Source organism: Bos indicus, chromosome 5, assembly GCF_029378745.1.
Source record: "Bos indicus isolate NIAB-ARS_2022 breed Sahiwal x Tharparkar chromosome 5, NIAB-ARS_B.indTharparkar_mat_pri_1.0, whole genome shotgun sequence".
Taxonomy (NCBI): Eukaryota; Metazoa; Chordata; class Mammalia; order Artiodactyla; family Bovidae; genus Bos; species Bos indicus.
The window spans coordinates 24,939,694-24,960,760 of record NC_091764.1 but is presented as its reverse complement, the minus strand read 5'-3'; the positions used below and the strand labels follow the sequence as shown (position 1 = coordinate 24,960,760).

The following is a 21,067-nucleotide window of genomic DNA, read 5'->3' as shown; positions in this document are numbered from 1 at the left end:
CTCTTTGGAACAAAATTTAAATGCATTAAAACTTTAGGAACATTATTGGCAACTGGGGGAGATGTTTGTTTACACTGAACCTAATCTGTGGTATTGTTTGGGCTGGTTGGCTTAATTTAAGGACATAAGAAAAATGTAGAATATCTAAATTATATGTATTCTAAAGAAGAGCTTGCTTTGTTTTTTTTGCATCTGTAAAAGAGTAGGCCCACATAGAGATTTTAGAATTTTTAAAATCAGTGTCTGAGAAAAAGAGAGCTAATTATAGGAATGTATTTTATACCTTTATGAACACATACAGGTCTCAGTGTACGTGCGCTGTGCTTTGCTTTTTGGCTGGTCTAGTAGCTCAAAGTGTTGCACGTGGGCTGCAGCCATCTGTGTGTAATAGATGACGAGTGTGTTTGTAATTGTTAGAATAGTGTTACTAGTGCTTTACACTCTTACCTTATTTTTCCCTGGAGCCAAACAGCTGTGTAAATAAAAGATTTGCTGCTATGCTCTAAAAAGTTTCAAGTCTGACTGTTGATACAGTATTAACATCCAAAGGTGCTGGATTTATTGCAAGTTTGACATTGGAGCAGACCGTCTCATAATGGCTTGTTATTTTTTGATTTGTGTTTCTTTCAAAATAGAGCCACTGAAAATAATGATGAATTTCAAATATTTCTGTGCTACTGACTTAGCTGAACACTTATTCCTACTAATAATTAAGAACTTAGTAATCCTATTGAAGTTGATTCCTACAAACATATTATTATTCTATGTTTAAATGGTATTGATTTTTTTTTTTTTTTTAAAGAAATATCTTGTTACTGAGACATAGTAAAGACTATGTGTGTGTGGCAACTCTGTCTGTTCCCAGGCCTAGTGTTCAGCACTGGGGATACAGCAGAGAGACAAAGTGTCTGCCCTCCTGGAGCTTGTCTCCTTGTGGTGAAGACAGAGGGAGGTACACCGAAGAAAAATCACACAGGGCAAAGGGCTCCGGAATCTAAGGGTTCTCCTGAAGCAGGTATCTCAGACGTATCACCTCAAAGTCATTTAGACTTTAGAGTAATGTGTTCAAATCCCCCATTTACAAGTAAGGAAACTGAGGCAACCAGTTCTGCATAAAAACACACGGTTAGGTTAGTCAGCTCTCCCAGTTACATTATTGGTTTCCTCCAAAACAGCGTTAACTAGGCCAAAGTTCACAGTTCTTTAATTCATCGAGTATGTGTTGAGCAAGTTAGGTACAGAATGCTGTGCTGTATTTGTTGGTAATCAACCATAGTTCATGTAGTTAATTGAGTTTCTGGAACAGGAAGAGATTTATGATTCTTGGAAGCAGACCCTGTACAAAACATATTTAAAGAAAAGAGTAAAGTTAATACCAAACATTAAAAAAAAAAAGATTGAACTGAAATAGCAAAAATTGATTTGAGTGAATGACCCTGAAATTTCTGAACAGTCTCTAAGATTCAGTAAAAGATTAATGAGATCAGAGGTGTTTTGTTTTGTTTTTTTGGGTTTTTAGCTGTGGTAAGATAACCTAACATAAATTTAGCATCTATACTAAGTGTACAAAGCAGCAGTGGTAAGTGCATTCATACTGCTGTGCAGCCAGTCTCCAGAACTCTTTCCACATTGCAAAACTTTTTTTTTTTTATTCCTTCAAAATGCCCAGAGGTAGGATGTTTTCAGAATGGTTACAGAAATGAAATCAGTGTGACAGTCTGCCAGTCTTCCTTATCTTGAATAAGATGGGAGGTTAGGAAGAAGCCTAGGGCAGTCATACTTTCTCTTAAGACTTTACTTAATAGGTCAAGGGTTTAATTTAATAGACCATGACACAAAGCTTTATCATTAGGGTTTGAATGGTTTTAAAATATTTTCTACCTAAAAAAGAACAAGCAAAATAATAACGTGCTTATTGAACATTTAACTGAAATTGCATGGCTTTGGGAATTTGTATTAAGGCATTTGGGAACTACCTCATATCTTTTTTTATTATAACATTATACTGAAGAATTAAATGAGAAGGCATCTGTTATCAGGTGACCTTAGTTGAAGAGGTTTGAGAAATTCTTCCTTGGTTGGTAAAAAGGAAGTAGAGCACCCTACTTTTTTTTTTCTCCTTACTTGTGTCCCTGTAATACCTTCCCGAATTGGAGTGTTGTGACTAATTTCCTTTGTTGAAAAGAAACTCACCACCAACTGAAGAATCAAAGCCTCTGTGTATCCAAGTACATAAACAGTGTCCAGCAGATGATATTTTGAAAGGTTTAAAAATATTTTTTTACCACAAGTCTTTTAAGAAATATGAGAGGGTGAAAAGTGATAGTATAGATAGAAAAACTAAAAGAACTTTAAAAAATGTGGATGTTCAGACTATGTAACTTCATTTTATAGGCCTTTTGTGTAAAGTTTTAGGTTCCTATAGGCTAGAGCAGATCTGCCGAAATCTAACACAGTGCTTATAAGGTGCTTATTAAGTCCTTTTAATATAATGTCAAGAAAGAATTGCTACCATAGGAATTATGGTCATCTTTTAAATGCGCTAGAACTGTGGTTATAAATGAGGGGTGCACATCATAATCACCTGGTGTAGAGTGTAGACATGTGACTTTCTAAAAATAAAGCTCAGTGAAGAATTATAATGAAAATTCCCATTTGACAACCCCTGCACAGGAAAAATACCCGCTTTATTAAGAGCCTCAAATAATACAGTATTGATAATTTTCAGTTTTTAAGTTTGGGAAATTTCTAGTTTCTGTATTCTCTTTTAGGTTATTTTGGGGTTCAAGTGAGATAGGTCATTGATAAAGGGTATTTTATACAACTCCACTGTGTATCCTTGAGATAGAAGAATACTGCTATTCACATGAGATGTTTGGGTCGTATCCTATGTAAACCTTAGGCAAATTCAGCTCTTGGACTCAGTAAATGAACCACAGTATCCTGTCCTCCTATACAGATCTAAGCAAAAGCCAGTTGTTTCATTTAGTGTTGACTAAAGATATGGTGAGCTGTTCCAGAGTTAGAAGAACAACTGTACTGGATTTACTAAGCAGTGTACACTATACCAAAATCTGTATGTACTGGAATTGAGCAATTTACAGAATTTTCAAAAGTAACACTGACTCTGCATAATGTAGTATAATAATCTACCTAGTAAAATGCATTGTCAAAAGTAAAAATGTGAAACTTAATCATTTATCTTCTGCTTTGGATTTTTGGTCATCAGACTTTTTTTATTTCCCCTTTCTAGAGATTAAGAAGCCACCAGTGGCCCCCAAACCAAAGTTTGTTCTGGCAGCTAATAAGCCAGCTCCACCTCCTGTCGCACCTAAACCTGAGATCTTGGTTTCTAGTGTTCCACAGTCAACAAAGAAAACCAAACCATCCATAGCTCCAAAACCAAAAGTTCTGAAGGCCTCACCTGTCCAGGACATCACACAGTCACCATCAAGGAAAATCGTCGTGAACCTGGAAGAGCATACACAGGAATTCCCTGAAAGTATTGACAACTCGAACTGCAGAAACAGAGGGCATCCGAGCAGTGATTATATTTTACCAGTGTGTTCCTGCCATCCTGGATGTAACCATAAGCTTGAGAGCAGAAAGAATTTGTATGTCAAGCAGCTTGTCTTAGGGCCCCTGGAAATGCATGAGAATTTAGAAAACAACAAAATTGGTGAGTCCCCTTCAGCTGTGAAAAATCAGCATAAATGTGATTCTGTTGGTGAAAGGGTCAAGAGCCAGAGTAAAGTAGTTTTAAAGGCAAGCATCCTCGAAGAGAAGCTCAAAGATGTTTTAACACAACCAATGTCACCCTTTCTTTTCCCCCAGAAGCACAGATCCACAGACAGTCCAGAAATGAGTGATGGCTGTAATTCCCACAGACAATTCAGCATTGAATTTGCAGATTTGTCACCTTCCCTGTCCAGCTTTGAAAACGTTTCTAATCATCACCCTTGCCACCTACAACTTCCTAGCACTGAATTTCAAAATTTTGAAACTAATCAGAATGACAGTGAAAAAAGCAACACTTGCTATCATTCATCTGAACAAGAAGCTCTAGAAAATGGAAAAAGGAGTCCTTTCTTATCTTCAGATGGAGATAGTAAGAAATCAGAAGCCAGAGACCTTGGTCCCTTGGAAATCCACTTAGTGCCATGTACTCCCAAATTTCCAACTCCCAAGCCCAGAAAAACACATGTTGCACGCCTCTTACGCCAGAGACATATAGATACTTCTAGTGAAAGTACTGAAGAACCAGAGGATGTAGACAGCTTGCCTCATGTTTTCGAAGATAGTTTGAAAAACAATAAAATCAGTGTCTTTCATCAGACTGCTTTGTGTAACCAGGAACAGGTGGACAAAGTGAAGCCAGAAAATAAAGGTGAATTGAATGTGGACCTCACTGGTGACAGACAAAACTCGGTCTATTCACAGAAAGCCTTGCGTCCTGAAACATTTTCCTCTGAAAAAACGGCACCTCCTTTAGAAACAGACTCTAACTTGAGTTCTGACGACAAGTCAGGAGATAGTTCTGGTATGTCACTTGCCGAGGACAAAGGAATCAGTTTTATAAGATGCAGTACTCTATCTATGAGCCTGCCCAAGCAGCTCAAATTAACCTGCAGCGAACATTTGCCTACTGCCTCTAACCCAGGAGTGTCTGCCCCTCAAATGCAAAAGGAATCTATGATAAAAGGTGAAAGTTCCTCAAAAGTTGTCCCCAAAAAACCTCAAAGACACAGTTTGCCTGCTGCCGGAGTGCTTAAAAAGGCTGCCTCTGAGGAGCTTGTGGAGAAAAGTTCTTATCCCTCAAATGAAGAAAAAGATGCAGAGAAGGGTCTAGAAAGAGATCACGTGCAGCATTTATGTGCCCCAAACAATGGTATGTCATCCTCCTTTGATATGCCTAAACGGGCTTCAGAGAAGCCAGTGTGGAAATTACCTCATCCCATTATCCCCTTTTCAGGGAACCCAGAATCCTTAAAGTCTGTCACCATATCCTCAAACAGTGAGACTCCCACACCCCTGACCAAGCCTAGAGCAAAATCATTATCTGCTATGGATGTGGAAAGGTGCACTAAGCCATGCAAAGACTCTCACAAGAAGAACTCTTTAAAGAAGTTGCTCAATATGAAGCTGTCCATCTGTTTCATGAAGAGTGACTTCCAGAAATTTTGGTCCAAGCATAGCCATCTTGGAGACACAACCTCAGGCAGCCTGGCAGGTGGGGAGCAAAGAGGGAGTGAGAGTGATTGGCATGGCCTGTTGGTAGGAGAAGAGAAGAGAAGTAAACCCATCAAGGCATATTCGGCAGATAACTATAGCCTGGAGTCCCACAAGAAGAGGAAGAAGTTGCGGGGCCACACCAGTGCAGCTAATGGACCAAGAGCCGAGTCTCTGGATGACCAAATGCTGTCCAGGGAGTCGTCCTTGCAGGCACCTTGCAAATCTGTTACCAGCGACTGTGTACCAGAGTATGAAAATATACGGCATTATGAGGAAATACCAGAGTATGAGAACTTGCCCTTTGTTATGGCTATGGGGAAAACTCCCGAGTTGGAACGACGGAACTCCAGCAGCGTGGAGGACACTGATGCAAATGTGTATGAGGTACAGGAGCCGTATGAAGCTCCAGATGGCCAGCTCCAACTCGGACCCAGACACCAGCATTCCAGGTAACACTTAGGTGTCAGACAGACACGTGTATCACTGAAATTAACCTTCAGCAACCCTGGGAGATAGGTTAAGATCTCATAGGTGGGGACAAGTAACTTGGCAAGAGAGTGGTTTATTTGATTTTATTTTTTAATTAATTTTTATTGGAGTATAGTTGCTTTACAATGTTACATTGGTTTCTGCTATACAGCAGAATGAATAAGCCGTACATATACATTATATCCCCTCCCTTTTGGACTTCCTTCCCATTCAGGTCACCACAGTGCACTGAGTGGAATTTCCTGTGCTATACACTGTATTCTCGTTAGTTATCCATTTTATACATCGTATCAATAGCATACATGCGTCAGTCCCAGTCTTCCAATTCCTCCAATCCCTGTTTTCCTCCTTAATATCTATATAGTTGTTCTCTACATTTGTGTCTCTGTTTCTGCTCTGCAAATAAGATCATCTATACCATTTTTCTAGATTCCACATGTATGGGTTAATATACAATATTTGTTTTTCTTTCTGACTTACTTCATTTTGTATAACTCTCTCTAGGTTCATCACGTCTCTACAAATGACCCAGTTTGAGAGAGCAGTTTAGTTAAGCATATATTAAGTTATTTCCAAAGTGCAGTCTCTTTTTATCATGTAGTCAGGATGGGTATTTGCAATGTAGCCTTTAAGTTGTTGACTTAAAAGTACCAACTTGGAATACAGAGCGAGACCCTAGGGGACAAAGTTGTCCAAGTCAATGAGGTTTATTTGCTAGGTATAAGAAATCTGTGAAGCTTTTGAAATCTATGTGTTTACCTTTGGTGCCCTTGTCAGATAAAACCTCTAAATTTGCAAAAGTCACTACTCTTGAGGATTATTTATTTTACTTGTTGAAGGCTAATTACTAACTTCAGATGGAGATAGAAAAAATGCAGGAGAAACATAACTCCTGCCTTTCTCGCTTTTGTGTACATACTTCTCCCCCTGGTGCGCCTGCTTCATCTGTCTTATTGGAAACCTTGCCTGTCCTTGATGGTCCAGCTCAGCCATCCTTTGCTTTCTGAAGCTTCCACAGTTACCTAGTGGGACGTGTTTACCTCCTGTTCTGATCTCCCAGTTGTGCTTTGATGCTGTGGTGTCCTTTGTCTCAGTCTTCTTTATGGTAGAATTGTTTATTGCCATGTCTGATTGGTGTTTGGTTTCAGGCTTCATGAAGAGTTCTGGTCATATCTTTTTGTCCTGCATGAGGCCAAGCAACGGGTTTAGTGGGGGTCGGTAGATTTGGTTGAGTAAATGGAAAAATGAGTGAAAGAAGGGAAAGGGGAGCAGCTTCCTAACCCCAGGAGCAGCTTCCTTCTGTCCCCCTAGTCACAAAGGGATCCTTGGCATTGTGTTGAAAGTGTTTTGTGTTTAACACAAAGCACACAGACCTTTTTGGAAGTCTTTATATTCTTTTTTAGGTTACAAACTTCAAGCCTTTGAGTGCTTAGGTCTTAAGATAGGACTTCTGTAGAAATATTAACATATGTGGCACATAGTAGAGCCTCAAAAAAAAAAAAAAAAGGATTATTGGATGAATTGAATAAATCAAATTAAGCAAAATCTTAGTTGTTGCACCAAGTAAAATATATTGTCCTTTTACCTTTCAGATGCTCTCTTGGCACTTTTCTTTGCTCATAATCCTCTCTGCCCTTCCTCCTTTAACCCCCAAAGACTTACTCCTTTGCCTTAACTTTTCTAAATCGGACTCCATCCTGTTTACAGCTGTCTACTCTGAATGTTAGTACCTAGGTGAAAACCTCTCCCTTGGCATAAATATTTCAATGGGGAATAAAGTATCCAAATTTTTTAAAGGTCTGTTTTCTATTTTCATGCCTGCTCATCTCACCATGGAACAGTTTTGTTGATGCTGCCCTCCTTTTGAATAATTTTTTATTGGAGGATAGTTGCTTTACAATGTTGTGTTAGTTTCTGCTGCTACTGCCCTCCTTTTAACAAGGTTTTGTGTGTTATTGTGTATGTGTGTACGTTGAAGGGACGAATTTGGCTTCTTTGTGACATCCTGCTGCTGCTAAGTCACTTCAGTCCTGTCTGACTCTGTGCAACCCCATAGATGGCAGCCCACCAGGCTCCCCTGCCCCTGGGATTTGCCTGGATTTTCCAGGCAAGAACACTGGAGTGGGTTGCCATTTCCTTCTCCAGTGCATGAAAGTGAAAAGTGAAAGTGAAGTCGCTCAGTCATGTCCGACTCTTAGGGACCCCATGGACTGCAGCCTACCAGGCTCCTCCATCCATGGGATTTTCCAGGCAAGAGTACTGGAGTGGGGTGCCATTGCCTTCTCCGCTTGAGCAATGAGTGGATGCCAGCAATTGAGATAGGATTAGGTTTGGAATAAGAGTAGTGAGTTTGCTTTTGGGATATGTTGGATTTGAGATGCCAGATAACTATCTAGGGGAAAGCGTTAGTTACTCAGTCATGTCTGACTCTTTGTTATCCCATGGACTGTAGCCCACCAGGCTCCTCTGTGGAATTCTCCTGGCAAGAATACTGGAGTGAGTTACCATTCCCTTCTCCAGAGGATCTTCCTGACCCAGAGACTGAACCCGGGTCTCCTGCATTGCAGGTGGATTCTTTACCATCTGAGCCATCAGGGCTTTGTGACATGCTCCTATCCTTAGCTAAGATGAACTTTTTTTCCTTGAAATTGGAGATTTGACCCTTAGTGTTAAGTTTTCTGTCGACCCTCAGACTTGATCTGAAGGGTTTGTGATTATCTCTAATGCAAACTGTAAACTTCTGGAACTTGTTCTTCATCTGGTTTGCTTCTTATGTCTTTAGGGCACTGCTGCTCTGGTCAGGGAGGGAAACGAGGATGGAAGGGGTTAATGTACACATCCAGCCAGTGCAGCCGGATGGCATTCATAAGAAGGGCTTTTTCTCAAGGCCACAGGAAACCGAGGGCGGCTTTGGACAGGTTGAATCTGTCAAGTAGGGCAGCCTGGTAAAGAGTGGGTTCTTTACCAAAAGAGCTCTGCTTTTGAATTTCACTTTCCATGGAGATTTTTGTTTAGGCCTGGCGCAGGGAGGCCTGAACAGGCTGGGGAGTCCTAAAATGTGCCAGCTGAATCAAAAGCCTTCAGTCACAGGGCCAGGCTAACAGTGTTGCCTGGGAGGTCGTCCCTTGTGTAAACAACATTGCGCGTGGAAAGAGAAAGGAGAATTCAAGCCTCCCGAGGAGGATACCTGGCTCCCCCCAAAATAAGGTAAATGAGAAATGGGGCATCTGTTTCAGGTGAGCTGAGTGGATCCAAGTGGAAATCCTGTTTGATAATCTGGCTGTTGAGAATACAGATCTATGTTTTAGAGTAATTAAAATTCAACACCCTGTGCTTCTAAAATGATAAGAAAAAACACAAATGAACTCTGTTTAAAATTTTTCTGCTGAAGTGAATCAAAAAAGTGTCTTTAACAGTTTCTTAGGCCTCAAAGAAGAGGTTCTGGATATTCTAGAGGGGACTGGTTCACAGAAACTCACTAGTTTTACAGTCTACTTAGATAACCGAGCAGATTCTGGATTAGTAAACAGACATTTGCCAAGCTGGGGTAGCCCGTATGGTCTCCTTCTTTAGAGTATAGATGTTTCATGAATCCAACGGCTTAACATTTACAGATTCGTAACAACATGTTTGTAACTCTTCAGGAAAGAATTGCAGGCAGCCCCCAATTTCAAAAAGGATTGTGTTCTGAAAGTTTATGATGATTTGAAACTTAGTGTATTTCTCAAAGACACAGTTGTGGGATGGTGATATAACCCCAGTTTAGTCTCCTGGTTACATTAGCTGTTACTGTCCCGGTGTCTCCTTGCCCCTCTCCAGGTAGATTGATCCTCAGTGCTTTGTGCTAATACAGGAGAGTTGGCCAGGCTGGAGCTGCGTGCCTGCAGGGCAGGAGCAGAGTTGCTGTTTGGAGGCAGCGGGGTTTGTGGAAAGGGTGAGGCAGCTAAGGAAGAATGAGGAAACTGGGGGCTGGGCTGAGAAAGACTACAAAGCGCTGCCAGTGACAAGAAGGGAAGGGCTGGGTGGGTGGGAATTAGGATGCACTGAATTTGCTTTTCCTCCTTTCTCCTTTACTATTCCTACTCCTCCCCTTAACCCTCCTCAGACTGCTTTGTGTGATTCACCTAATTAGTCTCTGACCTCAGGAGAGAGTGAGTGGAAGAAACTGAGGGAGGGGGCTGGATGGTAAGGAGTGGTTCAGCCAAATCTCAAGGTCAAGGTGGATGATGTCATAGAAACATTATTGTTGATGTCCAGTCGCTCAGTGGTGTCCAGCTCTTTGTGACCCCATGGACTGCAGCATGCCAGTCTTTCCTGTCCTTCACTATCTCCCGTAAGTTTGCTCAGACTTATATCCATTGAGTCAGTGGTGCCATCCAACTATCTCATCCTCTGATGCCCTCTTCTTCTCCTACTCTCAATCTTTCCCAACGTCGAGGTCTTTTCCAATGAGTCAGCTCTTCATATCAGGTGGCTAAAGTATTGGAGCTTCAGCATCAGTCGTTCCAGTGATCATTCAGGGTTGATTTCCTTTAGGACTGACTGGATTGATCTCCTTGCTGTCCAAGGAACTCTCAAGAGTCTTCTCCAACATCATAGTTCGAAAGCATCAATTCTTTGGCAGTCAGCTTTCTTTATGGTCCAACTCTCGAATCTGTACATGACTTCTGGAAAAACCATAGCTTTGACTAGATGGACTTTTGTTGGCAAAGTGATGTCTCTGCTTTTTAATACACTGTCTAGGTTTGTCATAGCTTTTCTTCCAAGGAGCCAGAGTATTTTAAATGCTCAGAAACAGAGAAAGCATAGAAACATAGCTTTAGGTATTCCCAGGTAGGTCACCACTGTGTCATTGCTCTGGGTTCTCAGAAGTAATTTCATTGGAAGTAAGATAGTGAGCCACCTTGGAGTATTCCAGTGCTCTTGGGGGGTACAGCGACCCTCTTCCTTGATGTGTTTCAGACATAATACATCTAAAACAACAGGCAGTGGGCCTTTCTCTCTGGCATGCAAGTGACGAGTGCTCATTCACTTCACTAAGAAGTGTGATTTCCATAAGGAAGTTTCTAAAGTTTGGGCCTCTGATGTTAAAGAGTTAGGGACAGATCACAGAACAGTAGTGCCCAAACAGTGGAATTTTCCTCTAAAAATTGTAGCAGATTTCCTAATTCTATAACCCAGAACAGTTTTCCCTGGAAACATTCCAGGTTTTTCCTCTGTTGTTTTAGTTTGTTATTATTATAAGCCCTTCAGAGAAAATGTGTGGTAATTGGGTTTTCCTGGGTAACCTCTCAAGTCCTCAGTTTATTAATTGCGCAAAGGCTGACTGGTATCAAACAGTATGCATTCAGAGATGGAAGCATGTGCTACTCCCTAGGAGTTTCTGCCCAGTGAGGCTGAGTTATAGGACGACAAGCTTTGTCTGAGTTGTATCCCAAGTAGGGGTGTTTGACTTCACAGAGATAGTGACACTTGACCTGTGGTTTATAAAATGGCATGATTGGATTTGGCATTTAGATCATTTTCTAACCTCAATAAGAGTGGTTTCATTCTTTGTTTTCTCCTTAATTTAAATACAAAACTGGGCTTAAAGAGCAGCCGAATGGCATTTCAAATCTCAAGTCCCAGTATGGCATCTGTGTTGTAAATCTTCAGAGCCAGCCTAGAAGCTGTCTCTCCTGGGTTACATTTACCATCTGGTGGTTTTGTTGGATTTTAATATAACGATTAAAGTATAAATTAATAGCCCTAATGAGCACTTCCATGGTTGTCATAGCACCAGGAAGATTTAGCACAGTTAAAGGGTGGGGGCTGGGACTCGTACATCTCAACAGCAGCTCTTCCTGTGAGTTATTTTCAGTATCAGCTCAGGAAATATCAAAAATCTGTACGGCTCTTTAACTTTGTGCTTCTTGCGTTGGAACCATAGCCACACGGTTTTGGCAGATCTGTTTGTTTACATGCTTACCCTACATTTGAAACATCCACTAGAAGCATTGGATTTTATTTCTTGGCTATGCAACTTTTCTTTTTTCCTTTTAAATATGTACTAGGAATTAAAATGTGATATTTTTGTACAACTATATACCTTTGATCTCACTCTTGCCAAAACAGATAAGTTAATATTTTATCAAATACATATGTTTTTATGTGACGGAATATCACTTTATACTTTTAGAGAGCATATTTTTAGCCAGAAATAGAAGAATGAATATCCTACACTGTGATTGTGTGCACACACACACATGCCCGTGCGTGTGTGCGAGCGCATCCTGTCTTCCTTGATAAAAATACATTGTTTTGAGATAGCTGATATTTGCACATTTGGGGGAAAAAAGATGACATTGTTTTGAGATAATTGGTGGTTTTTCCATGATTTTTCAATAGTAAAAATTGAATATATAGTTTTAGAATTTCACCAAGGTTATGATTTGTTTCTTTGTTTTTCATAAAATTGCAATTAAGAATTGTATCAATGAGGTAGAAATTGCTTTGCAAAATGAAATTTTGATCTTTTTCCTGGAAAAATTTTCCCATTTCTGTAAGGACCTGATAGGTAAAGATAATCAGACAATCCACCAGTCTGTGAGTGGATTAAACCTATCAGTAGGATGTTTGCAACGTAATGAATTGTTGCCTTAGAAATAACCAAGAGCAGGAGTTGGGTTCCCAGCCTTATCACAAGAGCATCTTTAGCATATGAAAAATGCAATGGAAAGTAGTGGGAAGTGAGCCGGGGACAATAGCATTAGAGAGAGCAATAAAATTAAATGAATAGTGTTTATGCCTTTTAAATGCTGATGTAGTCAAAGAGGGAAAGGTTAGTGTGTTGATGAGGAAAATAATAAGGGAGGAGGGACTAGTATGAAGAGGTGGAGAAGATGCCCTTTGGCCCACCAGTCCTCCAGGTGGTTCAGGGGAATTCCACATGCAGGCCCCTGTTCAAACAAGAGGGGGTGAGTATGTTCATATTTCAGGTATTCAGTAAATGCCTGTACTTGTATGCTACTTTGGTAAGTTTTCTGGGTTCTCCCAGACATTTCTTTTAAATGCATCATCTTTTCCTGGGGTTGCATAGATTAATTTAGTATTTAGGGAAAGCCCTTTATTTAAAAAGTAGATCTGTTTATATTAGCCTGTTTATTTTAACACTTTCTTGAAACTGTATGAAGTACAAAGAGAAGTTCGAGTTACAGTAGTTTTGGGTGTGGGAAGCTACAAAGCACTGCCGACCTTTTTATTAAAGACTGAGTTTAAGAGTTAAGTTCAAGAATGGAACTGCCTCGTTTCTTCTGGATAGTATGGAAAAACAACTTTGGTGGTTTAGTTTGGGTCTTTTGTTTGTGGATCTCTAGAGGGAAAAAAAAGTATTTGCGAGTAGTTTTGTCATCAGGCAGAGACAGTCTATCAGTGGGGCTATAAAAATTCGATTGGTTAAATAGGATATCAGTGGAGTAAAGTACTATGATAGTATTTCCAGAAAGGATAGCTCTCTTCTGCAGTTGTCTTTCAGAGTTCTTATCCCTTTTTGTTTGCATGTATTATAGATCCATTCTGGTTCCATGTGAGTGTGAATTGGAGTAAGGTTGTATGAGGTATTATTACCCTTTTATATGTAAAGAAACAATCATGGTGATGCTGACTTCAGGAAAAATGGGCAAAGAGGAAATGCAAATGGATTAGTGGTTCTAAGCCCTAACATTGAATGGTCTGTTTACCAGACTCTCCCATTTGTCAAAGTATTTTAGTTTCAGCTTCAGGAAAGGTGAAATAATAAACACTGAACAAAGCAAGTCAGTTTCCCCTGACTGTTTGGATAAAAATTTAAAGGAAAACAAACCCATTTAGACTCTTTCTGTTTAAAATGATATCAGTGCTTGTTCTTTGTAGCTCCTGTGGCTTCCATTGAAACCTTTGTTTTACTTAAATCACTTTTTTTTTTTTTTAAGTAAGTTTCTTGGTAGCATATTTGTAACTGTTGATATACTTTGTCATATATTATTATCATTTAAACGTTAGGAATTAAAGTAAACCGATTAAAGACTTGGTTTCTAGCAAACTTAGAATAGCTTGGTTTTTGTGTTTCCTGCCCCCCCCCCCCCGCCCTTAATCTGAAAAGCACTTCTGATTTGAATTGCTTGACAAGTGTAATTTCACATCAGGAAAACATATATAATAAATAAAGAAGGAGTAATTGAATAATTGGAAAGTTTTTTCTGTCTTCTTTCTGTTGGTCTTTAGATGTATCTATAGTCATAAGTAAACAGATTTCAATTTAAATGAGTAGTTTTTGCACTATTTAATTTTTCTTTCAATAGCTTCACTGTGAGGAAGAGGAAAATAAAGCATAGTTCCTCTGTAACCCCCAGTTAGGTTGTGGGAAGGACTCTGGGGGCAGGGCTCGGGGCCAGGGGAGCTGGGGGCAAGTAGGGATAAATAATGAGATCGTTCACTAGTCCAGTATGATTTGTTTGTTAACAAAGGTTGGGGTGAAAACATTTAAATGGGGGCCTTTGGGGTAGTTTGAAAACTTTGAAAATTGAAGTGTGTCTTTTAATGGTTTTACTTTAAATGTAGTTTTAGAATCATTAAAGTTCAGAATTAAAGGAGTCATTAGAAAGCATTCGGGCCAGCCTCCTCATTCACTTGCTAAAACCCAGCACAGCAGGATTTGTTGACTTTCCCTACGGGAGAGAGATGGAACTTGCAAAACCGTGGCTCCAACCTGGTACTTCATAATACCACATCTCCACTTCTAACGCTATTGTGGAAGTATTACAGAGACCACAAGTTTTAGAAAATTCAAGTGATCTTAGTTGCAGAAAGCTTCAGGATTGCTTGTACCTTGGCCTTATTTTCTCCTGCTATGACGGATAACGTTCCCCATGTGAGGAAAGATGGCTGCCACACAGATGTGTGACTCCTACTTTTTAAATGGTGATTTCAGGGAGGTGAGTGTTCAAACTAAGCAGAAGCTTTACAAATAATCTCATGCCACTAATATATGGTAGTATATTAGTATTTCTTTCCTTCAACTCTCTGATTCTGCCCATCAATCCAGTTTTTTTTTCCCCCATTTCACCAAAACTTTATTGATCAGACAATATCAAGGATAAGAAATGCTGTAATATCATATACATAGATTCCATATTTAATAGTAATAGCTGATATTTCTGATATACTAGGAACTCTCATAAGAGTTATTTAGTCCCTATTATCCTATGCAGCAGATCCTTGGTTCAATTCCTGCATTGGGAAGATCCCCTAGAGAAGGGATAGGCTACCCACTCCAGTATTCTTGGGCTTCCCTGGTGGCTCAGACAGTAAAGAATCTGCCTATAATGCAGGAGACCTGGGTTCGATCCCTGGGTTGAGAAGAACCCCTAGAAGGAGGGCATGGCAACCCACTCCAGTATTCTTGCCTGGAGAATCCCCATGGATTCTCCTCCTGTCAGAGGAGCCTGACAGGCTACATTGCATGGGGTCACACAGAGTCCGACACAACTGAAGTGACTTCAGTTCAGTTCAGTTGCTCAGTCGTGTCCAACTCTGTGTGACCCCATGAATTGCAGCACGCCAGGACTCTGTGTCCATCATCAACTCCTGGAGATCACCCAAACTCCTATCCATCGAGTCGGTGATGTCATCCAGCCATCTCATCCTCTGTTGTCCCCTTCTCCTCCTGCCCCCAATCCCTCCCAGCATCAGAGTCTTTTCCAATGAGTCAACTCTTTGCATGAGGTGGCCAAAGTATTGGAGTTTCAGCTTTAGCATCAGTCCTTCCAAAGATAGATATTATCTTTTATTACAGATGAGGAAACTAAGACTTCAGTGAGGTTTAATAACTTGCCCAGGGGCACACAGCTGATATTCAGAAAAACTGATCCTGAGACATAATAATTTTAAATAAGAACATGTTCATATTATAGACTATCTACCCAGGAGACTATGATTGAAAAAATATTACTGTCCCCAGTTTGTTCACTATCTAGAGGAAAAAACACGGGACACCTGCGGTGATTTGTATAGAAATTAATGAGCATTTTCAGAGGCCCAGGATTTTTCATGCAAGATAAGTTTGTGAATTGGAAAGCTTTTATGGGAATAGGTGTTTCGGTGGTTAAAAATGGAAATAATCATGCCATGTTTGCATTTGGTCAAGTTAATGGTGGTTGCTATTCAGAACGAGTTAAAATAGTTCCTGTCATTTACTGGTTGCATGTGGACATCAGTGATACAGAAGGAGTTATGCATGCCTCATATTTCCCCACTGATTTACATGACACTTGCTTTTTTATCTATTATTCCAGTTCCTCATTTCGTTTTCTGTCAAGTACTTTCCGAGCTCTAAGCACTGTAGTTTTTTTTATTTTGTTTTTTCTTTTTCTTTTTTTTTTTTTTTTGGCCACGCTGGGCAGCATTCAAGATCTTAGTTCCCCAACCAGGGATTGGACCTCTGCCCCTGGCAGTGGAAGCATAGAGTCTTAACCACTGGACCACTGGGGAAGCCCCCCTAAAGCCCTGTAGTTTAAAATTAGTTACTATTTATAGATTCTCCAAAGGAAATAATTTTGTAGGGCGGCAGTACCTTTTATAATACATAATAGCCTTATTATCTTGATGAAAAATTAGATTTAAGAGAATGGTGAATTTTTTTTCCCCAAAGAGGCAGGTGATAAACTCTCTAGTTGAAGATTAGAGGAAGTAGGATTTCTGGAGCCTTTGAATTATGAGAGGATAAGACCTGGAAACTAGGAGAGGAAAACATTCAGTTGGATTGTAGGTCAAAAGAAATTTTCTTAGCTAAAGCATTTCTAGCATCATTGCTGGGACTATGGACATGTGTCACAATTGTTGACCCTCTCTACCTAGGGGCTGGTGAAACCTACCTCCAAGGGCAAACTAATTGAAATGCCTCTTTAAATTCAGCACCAGTGTTCATCCTGCCTAACCTGAACTAAACCTGGCTAGTCTTCATTTTAAGCAAATAATGCTATAAATCATATTATCAATTCAGTTCAGTCACTCAGTCATATCCAACTCTTTGCGACGCTACGGACTGTAACACACCAGGCTTCCCTGTCGACCAACTCCTAGAGCTTACTCAAACTCATGTCCATCAAGTCGGTGATGCCATCCAACGATCTCATCCCCTGTCATCCCTTTCTCCTCCCTCCTTCAATCTTTCCCAGCATCAGGGTCTTTTCCAGTGAGTCAGTTCTTCGCATCAGGTGGCCAAAGGATTGGAGCTTCAGGTTCAGCATCAGTCCTTCCAATGAATATTCAGGACTGATTGCCTTTAGGATGGACTGGTTGGATCTCCTTGCAGTCCAAGGAACTCTCAAGAATCTTCTCCAACACCACAGTTCAAAAGCATCAGCTTGTCAGCACTCAGCTTTCTTTATTGTCCAACTCTCACATCCATGTATGACCACTGGAAAAACCATAGCTTTGACTAGATGGACCTTTGTCGGCAAAGTAATGTCTCTGCTTTTTAATATGCTGTCTAGGTTGGTCATAGCTTTTCTTCCAGGGAGTGAGCGTCTTTATATTTCATGGCTGCAGTCAGCATCCGCAGTGATTTTGGAGCCCCCAAAAAATAAAGTCTCTCACTGTTTCCATTGTTTCCCCATCTATTTGCCATGAAGTGATGGAACTGGATGCCATTATCTTCGTTTTTTGAATGTTGAGTTTTAAGCCAACTTTTTCACTCTCCTCTTTCACTTTCATCAAGAGGCTTTTTAGTTCTCTTCACTTTCTGCCATAAGGGTGGTGTCATCTGCATATCTGAGGTTACTGATACTTCTCCCGGCTATCTTGATTCCAGCTTGTGCTTCTTCCAGCCCAGTGTTTCTCATGATGTACTCTGCATAGAAGTTAAATAAGCAGGGTGACAATATACAGACTCCTTTCCAGATTTGGAACCAGTCTGTTCTTCCATGCCCAGTTCTAACTGTTGCTTCCTGACCTGCATACAGATTTCTCAAGAAGCAGATCAGGTGGTCTGGTATTCCCATCTCTTTCAGAATTTTCCACAGTTTATTGTGATCCACACAGTCAACAGGTTTGGCATAGTCAATAAAGCAGAAGTAGATGTTTTTCTGGAATTCTCTTGCCTTTTCTATGATCCAACAGATGTTGGCAATTGTATCTCTGGTTCTTCTGCCTTTTCTAAATCCAACTTGAACATCTGGAAGTTCACGGTTCACGTACTGTTGAAGCCTGACTTGGAGAATTTTGAGCATTACTTTACTAGCGTGTGAGATGAGTGCAATTGTGTGGTAGTTTGAGCATTCTTTGGCATTGCCTTTCTTTGGGATTGGAATGAAAACTGACCTTTTCCAGTCCTGTGGCCATGGCTGAGTTTTCCAAATTTGCTGGCATATTGAGCGCGGCACTTTCACAGCATCATCTTTCAGGATTTGAAATAGCTCAACTGGAATTCCATCACCTCCACTAGCTTTGTTCGTAGTGATGCTTCCTAAGGCCCACTTGACTTTACATACCAGGATATTATATTAGTTTCTGGTATATAGGCAAGAGATTCAGTTTTTTAAACACACATATGTATTTTTTTTCAGATTGTTTTCCATTATCAGTTATTATAAAATATTATATATAGTTCCCTGTACTGTATAGTGGGTCCTTATCTCTTTTATAAATAGTAGTGTGTATCTGTTATTCCCAAACTTCTCTAATTACCCCTCCCTGCCCGCAGTAACTTTGTTTTCTGTGTCTGTGAACCTCTGCATATAAGTGATATCATATGACATTTGTCTTTCAGATGTTTGTCAGACTTACTTCAGCTAGTATGATAATCTGTGGGTCCATCTGTGTTTCTTCAAGTGGCATTATTTTGTTCTTTTCTGTGGCCAAGTAATAGTCCATTGTATATATGTAGCACATCTTCTTTAGCCGTTTATAACTGTGGGTGGACATTACATTGTTTCTGCGCCTTGGCTATTGTAAATAGTGCTGCTCTGAACGTAGGGATGCATTTATTTCTTCAAATTGTGGTTTTATCCAGGGCATGCCCTAGAGTGGAATTGCCAGATCATATGGTGACTCTAGTTTTAGTTCTTAAGGACCCTCCATACTGTTCTCCATAGTGGCTGTACCAGTTTATATGCCCAACAACAGTGTGGGAGGGTTCCTTTTTCTCCCTCCCACTTAATTTTGTTACATTGCTTTATCCCCCATGCCTGGAACAGTGCCTGGCATATGGTAGGGACATAGTAAATATTTATTAAAGACTGAATAAGGAAGTGGATTTGTGGCTCCTGTGTCACCATTCCCTTCTGTAGCACATTGCCTGGCATTTGCTGTTTGTTGCATTATAAAAGTAACGGCTAACATGAGTTGTGTTGACTATACCAAGCAGTATAAGGCACACCTTATTCTACTGTTGCACAACACTAACTCATTCTTCTACCAGAGTTTTGCTATACTTCTTACCACTCCCGCTAAAAGAGGAAACATGTAGTAAATGAAATAAAGGAACAAATGGTATAAGAGATTATAAGCACTTTTGTATCCTTGACCCCAGCACATACCTGGCACAAAATAGATGAACAGATCTGAGTAAATAGTTGTCAGGTTATACGTTGCTTTTACTTGCATGAAGTCAGAGTCCAGCTGCATTTTGAGTAAACCAGTGTCCCAGTGACCGGGCTTCCAGAATATACAGGAAACACCTGATCATTTTGGAAAGCAATTACACCGATTTGGAGAATTACCGCTGTTCAGTAAAACAAAGCTCCCTTTGAGAAGACACGCTGAGTTAAAAGCCCTTACACGCGTCTGTCTTTTTTAGCTATGTAGTGAGCACCCTTCCACATGGTGGGATAGTGACGCACAAAACATTCCGTCTCTCTGATTCCACTAGTCCTTTGATCAAGCTTGTGGAACGGTTTTTAACAGTTTCATAAGTAGTGCAGATCTTAAAATCTTCATATGCTATTCAGAAAACAATTTTTAAAAATTGTCTATCACTAGAAACAATTACAGTTTTACAAAACTCTTCTTAAGGAAAGACCTGTCCCCATGTCTTACATGTAAAACTGCACGTGAAAATATCTGGGCAGTCTGTAGGTACCTTTGGAGTGAGCAAAAATTTACTAAGATATCCCAAAGTCAAGAGCCTGGTAAAGGGCCTTGTGCAACTTTTATGTATATGGGGAAATGCTCAGAATGTTTTAGCTACAGAAAACCTGTTTTCCCTTGTAGAGTGAATTAGTCATAAAATTATCTCAGGATTTGAACATCTATCTGCATTATTTCAGACTCTGCTTCATTGTCTCTAAATAAAGTGTTTTGTGAACCCCAGCATGGACTAGTTGGCTATCCAGATGGGGAAGATGTTAAGAGTTTTATCTAAGAAAATTATAAAATCTTTTATAAAAATGTTACCTTAAAAAAACTCTCTATTTTATCTTTTAGTATTCTTATTCTATATTGGGTAAAATCCCATGTACTAGCTGTTAAGAAGACAAGTAAAATATTCTTATGGATTTGCACAGATAACCTGTGAAAGCTATTTAGTAGATTACCTCTTTCTTTAGTGTGTTAAAAGTTGTTTCCAGTTAACAGGTACTTACATAATATTGTGTATTGAGCACCATATTTGGGGAAGTATAAAAGGAACTCTTAAAATGAAAAACAGAAGGCTTTAGTGACAAATATAAAATAAGGATCTGAAGGGTTAAAGTTTTCTCTTGGCTGTCTGAGGAGGCCTTACAAATAGCTGTGAAAAGAAGAGAAGCAAAAAGCAAAGGAGAAAAGGAAAGATATACCCATTTGAATGCAGAGTTCCAAAGAATAGCAAGGAGAGATAAGAAAGCCCTCAGTGATGAGTGCAAAGAAATAGAGGAAAACAGTAGAATGGGAAAGACTAGAGATCTCTTCAAGAAAATTAGAGATACCAAGGGGACATTTCATGCAAAGTTGGGCTCTATGAAGGACAGAAATGGTATGGACCCAACAGAAACAGGAGATATTAAGAAGAGATGGCAAGAATACACAGAGGAACTGTACAAAAAAGATCTTCACGACCCAGATAATCACGATGGTGTGATCACTCACCTAGAGCCAGACATCCTGGAATGTGAAGTCAAGTGGGCCTTAGGAAGCATCACCTGTGTCCATAATACTGTTCTCTATGTCTGTTCTCCATTGTGAAGTGAAGTTGCTCATCGAGTCCGACTCTTTGCGACCCCATGAACTGTAGCCTACCAAGTTCCTCTGCCCATGGGATTTTCCAGGCAAGAATACTGGAGCTGGTTGCCATTTTCTTCTCCAGGTGACCTTCCCAACCCAGGGATTGAACCCAGGTCTCCCGCATTGTAGG

The 21,067-nt window shown here is 40.1% G+C and overlaps 1 protein-coding gene across 3 annotated transcripts in view; it reads left to right on the top strand.

The window, feature by feature from the left end:
- The window catches only part of FGD6 (FYVE, RhoGEF and PH domain containing 6), a 107,242-nt gene that overhangs the window by 2,178 nt on the left and 83,997 nt on the right, over positions 1–21,067 (top strand). For all 3 annotated transcript variants that reach the window (XM_070788967.1, XM_019960367.2, XM_019960366.2), the window contains exon 2: positions 3,254–5,681. In XM_070788967.1, the coding sequence (XP_070645068.1) occupies positions 3,254–5,681 (2,428 nt within the window). The remainder of the gene's footprint in view (positions 1–3,253; positions 5,682–21,067) is intronic.